We start from the raw sequence: 5,802 nt of genomic DNA, 5'->3' as shown, positions 1-5,802 counted from the left end.
TAATAATAATAATAATAATAATAATAATAATAATAATAATAATAATAATAATAATAAATATATTATCATTATTATTGTAATTATTTACTTATGGTATAAATATAAAATTGGAAAACGATTGTTATGATATGAACACAATCCGATCTCGTGCACACAATTCTTTGCAATCACAATCTATTTATTTCCATTTTGTTTTGCTGATATGATCTTTTCATTCACATTACTACATTCGAAGACTAGCCCTTTCTATGGAAGCCCTTTCTATGGAAAGAACTTTGCTGGACGGATCCAAGACTTTTATATACTCCGTGTTTTATCCAGAGAAAATAGTAAAATATGATCTACTATATTTACCTATTTATCAATAAATATGCACACAACATATTATAACAAACTTTTATCACAGATATAATTCCTAATTATAGTAAGAATGATTTGGCATATAAAATTCTGAATATTGATCAAAATTCGACACTAAGCAGTAGGGTTCTATTATAATAATAGTTTTAAATGCTAAACGTTAAATACATTATTAAAAAATAACGTGGAGTTTATTACAACTATATTTGTAGAGAATTCAGAGATTTAAAAACAATGACATCATCTAGCATAATTTTAAAATTAGAAGTTCATCATAATGAATTTCAGGTTATCTTATAATGATGTTGTTCGACGTTTAAGGTCTAAGACTGGTTTGGTATTGATCTCAGTCCCTAAACAATATTCGTAAGTAATTTATAATTTAAATATGTTTGAATGTATTAATAAATAAAGGGAGGATCATATGCACATTCTTCCCATAGTATACTGGAGAACTAGTATTATCACGGGAGGCACATGGATGCAATTAATGGAAAGACAATATTATTGCTTACAATTAGGATGTGAATAAGCCTTTGGTCATCATCGCCAACTGTGTACTGTATAAGTCCATGGACACATCATGCTTCAATTTTATGAGTTTCCTTTTTTTTTTTGGTCCATATACACAGTTGAGGTGTTGTATATAGAAATAAGACTTTTCTTATTAGAGTAAAAAAATTTACTCCCTCTTATCCCGAAAAATAGCAACTTTTGAAGCGATATAGACTTTAATGCAAAATTTTGCTCATTATAGAAAAAGAAACTTCTTAAAACGGAATGTTTCTATTTTTGAGAATGGAGGAAGTATTATGTATGGAAAGAGATTAATTTTGCTGAATGAGCTAAAAAAATACTAGTAATAGTACTTCCTCCGTTCTCTGTAGTAGAGGTGTTTCTTTTCGTGACGAGATTTAAGAAATTGTGTTAAAAGTGAGTTCAATGAAGGAAAAACAAAGTAGGAAAGGAAAAAGGTAGAAAGATGAAGAGAAAATAAAGTAAGAGAGAAAAAAAAGTTAGTGCTTTTTACCAAAATAGGGAATGACTCGGCTACTGTGGGACAACCAAAAAATGAATACGAAGAGAGACGAAGGGAGTACTATTTTTGGAGGATGAATGTACCATTAATCATGAGCATATATATATCACTTGTTGCAGTTGAAATCTTTAAAATCACTCATCCTATACAGTTTAATTTACTCTAAATTTATTTTTGTGATTCCGACACAAATTATGAGCAATACTAGAAAGGGACCACATCAAAAACTGATGATTTTGGCATTCTGTTAGTATCGACAAACGGAAATCGAAACTAAATGACAATGCATGTTGACTATCTAACTCAAAGATGTAGCGAGAACAAAAATCGTGTATATATGAAACCGAAAAATGTGATGGAAATCTATAATTGAAGTAGAAATAGTACTAACTAATTATGATATGTTGAAATTGAATTGAATTGAATTCATCCACCGGGTCTGGTGGCGAGCGGCACCACCTCCGCGAGCGGCGTGGAGAGCGGCGTAGGCAGCGGGGAGGTGCGGCAGAGGGGGCAGGTGGGGTGGAGGCGCAGCCACGGATTGACGCACCTGAGGTGGAAGTAATGGCCGCAGTCGGGGAGAGCCCTAAGCATGTCGGAAGGCTTGTAATCGGCGAGGCAGATAGAGCAGCAGGCGGCCGTACTAGAGTCCTTGTGCTTCTTCACCTTTGAGTAGAGCAGCTTCGGGTATGCGGTGAGGGTGGCCTCATCGAGCCCGCCCTCCCCAGCCAGGGCCACGGGATCGTGGCGCTGGGCCTGGGGGAGAAGCATGGCGGGGGGTGTGCTGGTGTTGCGGGTGCAGTAATAGGAAGCGAGGGTGATGGTGGTGATGAGGAGGAGGATGCCTACCGACACGCCGATGCCATACCCAAACCCGCCGATGCTCTCCGACCCGAGGAACCCGCCGGAGTCGGTCGTGGAATTCATCGGATTTTGATTGGTTGGGAAGTCAACGATTCATTACTTGATACATATCCAATGAGGGGAAGTTTTATTTGGGGAGAAGATGCATTTACATTATTAATTATGGGATGCCTGGTTGACGCCGGATTTTCTATAATCTTATTTGTGGCTATTGGTTTTTTTTTTATCCTTATTAGGGAAGTAATTTAAAACTATACATATACCTTTTTTTTTTATTTTATTAATTGCTAACCACTCCCTCCATCCCATAATAATTGTCACTTTTATTGAGAGCACGAATTTTACAAAATGTAAAGAAAAATTGGTTAGAAAAGTTAGTGGAATATGAGACCCATTTTTTATATTGATTTTATAATAAAATATGAGTGAAGTGAGTTAGTGAAATGTGAGACCTATTTAGTGAAATGTGAGACCTATTTAGTGAGTTAGTGAAATGTGAGACCTATTTACCATTTATGGTAAAAATGAAGTGTGATAATTATTGTAAGACGAACCGAAATGGAAAAAAGTGACAATCATTGTAGGACGGAGGAGTATTTGCTAATTATTAAATGATAATTATGTCAAGATGCTATCTTATAAATGTTGCCAATAAAATTTAGTTAACATACAAATGTTTTGTATTGAAATCTATAACATAGACTCTTAACATAGTTAGACGTTAGCAATTTAAGATATTCAGTAGGCCTGCTTATTCGGCCGGTTGACCGTTTGACCGGTTTTAAATTTTCATAAATTTTAGAACCGAAACTGGACCGATCGGTTCCGGTTTGGAACCGACCGGTTAAGAACCGGTCTATTCCGGTTCCGAACCGGAACCGATGTGTAATTTTAATCCGAATTTATTTATAATTTTAAATGGTTCAACTAAAAAAAGTAATAATCCAACGTCTAGAAATATAATAAATAATACCTAAAAATTCAAATAAATACACAAAAAATACAAACCAACAATACAAGTAATATTTATATATGGATAAGGGTGATGCCAAGTGTAGTAGGACTAGTTTATGTTAGCAATTTTTTGTTAAAAAAAAAGAGGAGTTCTAAACTTTAGCAATTTTTTTAAAAAATAAGTTTTAAAATTGAATTCCATTTTCCCTTTTTTGGCTAAACAAATATTCAATGGAATTTCTAATACTAATTGATCTTGTTGTGACTTTTTGGTTTATAATGGAGCAGTTAATAAATTATTCACAAACAGGTTAAACTCATATGCTGAATGAATTGTTCTCATAAATTTGTTATAAAGTTAAATTTCTATCATATGAAATGATAATGTATTTGTATAAGTTCATTTCGAAATTAAAATAAACTTATGTTGTCTTACTCATTGTAGTTAGTTCATAAAAAATGGATTGAGGAAATAATTGTGGATTCAAAGTATTACGGTTTAAATACTTTAGAAATAGAGCTCGCAAATCTAACACTGTTAAAATCTATAAATCACTCAATGTTTCAAACTATTTTACTTTAATTCAAAATTAATTCAATTAAATTAGATTTATTAGCATATTAAATTAAAAAAAATAAAATTGAATTATAATCCGGTTCTCGGTTAGGAGCCGGTCGGTTTCGGTTCCGAACCAGAACTAGTTTTATTTAAAAAGTTGGAACCGGTACCAAAAAATCCGGTTCCAGTTCCTCAATTAACCGGCCGGTTCCTATTCAAATTTCGGTTAATCGAGAACCAGAGAACCATTTAAGCACCCCTAATCCTCAACATCCTGTCGGAATCATATTTCCCAATTACTAAAAACACAAGCCTTGGTACTTTATAATACATGATGATTTAACATTGTAAATATTTACATAGAGTTAATTGGATACAGTAATATTTAAAGCAGGCATTAAAGAATTAATTGTCTAAGAACTTAATCATCAAATAATTTAAGAGAAAATGAAATATTAAAATTCCAAGAAGATCCATATCCTTACAGGTAGTATTTATTTGTGAAGAAGTTATAGCATTCACCAATTTTCGAGTTTAGCTTATGCAATAATCAGAATTGGAGAATTATTATCTGTCTCTCAACTTACTCTTATTAGTTTATTTCTTTTTCTTATAGGTTTAAACCGTTTCTGAGAAATAATACTCCCTCCTTTCTGTGGTAGTATAGACTTCTTTTCGGCACACGATTTAAGAAAAATTATGTTAAGTGAGTTAAGTAAAGAAAGAATAAAAAAAAAAAAAAAAAGTAAAAAGATGAAGAAAGAATAAAGTAAGAGAAAAAAAATAAGCTATAAAAAATATATTGATTTTTATTATAAAAAAAAAATGAATTTACTATCATAGAATGGACTAAAACAACAAAATGAGTCTACTATATATTATATAACAAAGGCAGTAATTAATGTATGCATGTATAAAGTGGGCAACGAATTGTCAACGGTTTGTAGATATTCATCCTTTACGTTTTGTTACATGTTCGTTGTATGGTCTGATCATGTGAGTAACGTCTTTCTTGTTTCGTTTTCTTTACGAGTATTAATTAATTGGTAATCAACGCCATGAATTCAACCGTCTATCTGTCACTCTTCAACAGCATGATCTAGGCAGCCTATCATTAATTTATAAATAAAAATTGCCATTGTATATTAGTGATGATATAATATTAATGTGTCGACACTAGTTCCAAAGGTGACATTTATGGGTTTAAGGTATCCACTATTCAACCTATCATATAAGATGCTCCCAAATTTCGTCTTCGTTACGAGCTCGCGTCGGAATTTTTCAGATTAAGACACATTGTAGCAATGCTTATTTTTATTATTGCAGGATTCAATAACTCTTGAAATAATAAAAACTATTTTGAATATTTATAAATAAAAAAAAGATTATAAATTTTTAAATTATACATGTAGCTGGACGTATAAAATCAAAATTGCACACCCATTCTATGCGAAAAAACAACAATTATTCACATCCTTTCCATGTTCAGTTTTGTAATTTTACATGGTGGTCATATATCGTACTAATATATTATTGTTAGAAGTAATATCTATTACACCTAGAAACTTTTAAAGAAATCTATTAAAAATATAATTATTATTTTAATTATGTTTAATCTTTATAAATAGTTATACTTTTATTCGTGTAAACTGAGTTTAGGAATCATGTTTAATCATGTAAATCAGGTTCCAGTTATTATTGTATTATATCGACTCAAATTATAATATTTCGTGTGCGGATTATGAATAGATTTGAAGGTAGCATGTCAATTTCATCTTCGAGCTGATAGTTTTCTTAACATGTAAGTTTAGATTAGGCATTATTGGATTGTGTCTTTATTTGATTGATCCAATAATGACCAACATATATGATTTGTCAGCTCTAACATATATAAACATATGCAAACTATCTTTTAAGCCATGTTTGATATTCAAGTCTAGATTGGTGAAGAATATACTAAAAAACAAGGCTGTCTCATAAGATTAAATATTCTAGGGGTGCACTAGTTAAAATGATACTGTGACAC

The 5,802-nt window shown here is 31.7% G+C and overlaps 1 protein-coding gene across 1 annotated transcript; it reads right to left on the bottom strand.

Annotated features, from left to right (window-relative positions):
- Positions 1 to 1,711: 1,711 nt before the first annotated feature.
- On the bottom strand, positions 1,712 to 2,437 carry LOC125208369 (RING-H2 finger protein ATL70-like). Its single transcript, XM_048107965.1, has one exon. The coding sequence runs from the start codon at positions 2,324 to 2,326 to the stop codon at positions 1,826 to 1,828; it is 501 nt and encodes a 166-aa protein (XP_047963922.1). The 5' UTR covers positions 2,327 to 2,437; the 3' UTR covers positions 1,712 to 1,825.
- Between the last annotated feature and the right edge of the window lie 3,365 nt (positions 2,438 to 5,802).

The sequence above is a fragment of the Salvia hispanica genome, chromosome 2, assembly GCF_023119035.1.
Source record: "Salvia hispanica cultivar TCC Black 2014 chromosome 2, UniMelb_Shisp_WGS_1.0, whole genome shotgun sequence".
Classification (NCBI taxonomy): domain Eukaryota; kingdom Viridiplantae; phylum Streptophyta; class Magnoliopsida; order Lamiales; family Lamiaceae; genus Salvia; species Salvia hispanica.
Note: the sequence above shows the minus strand (reverse complement) of the source record. Positions and strands in the feature narration are given on the sequence as shown.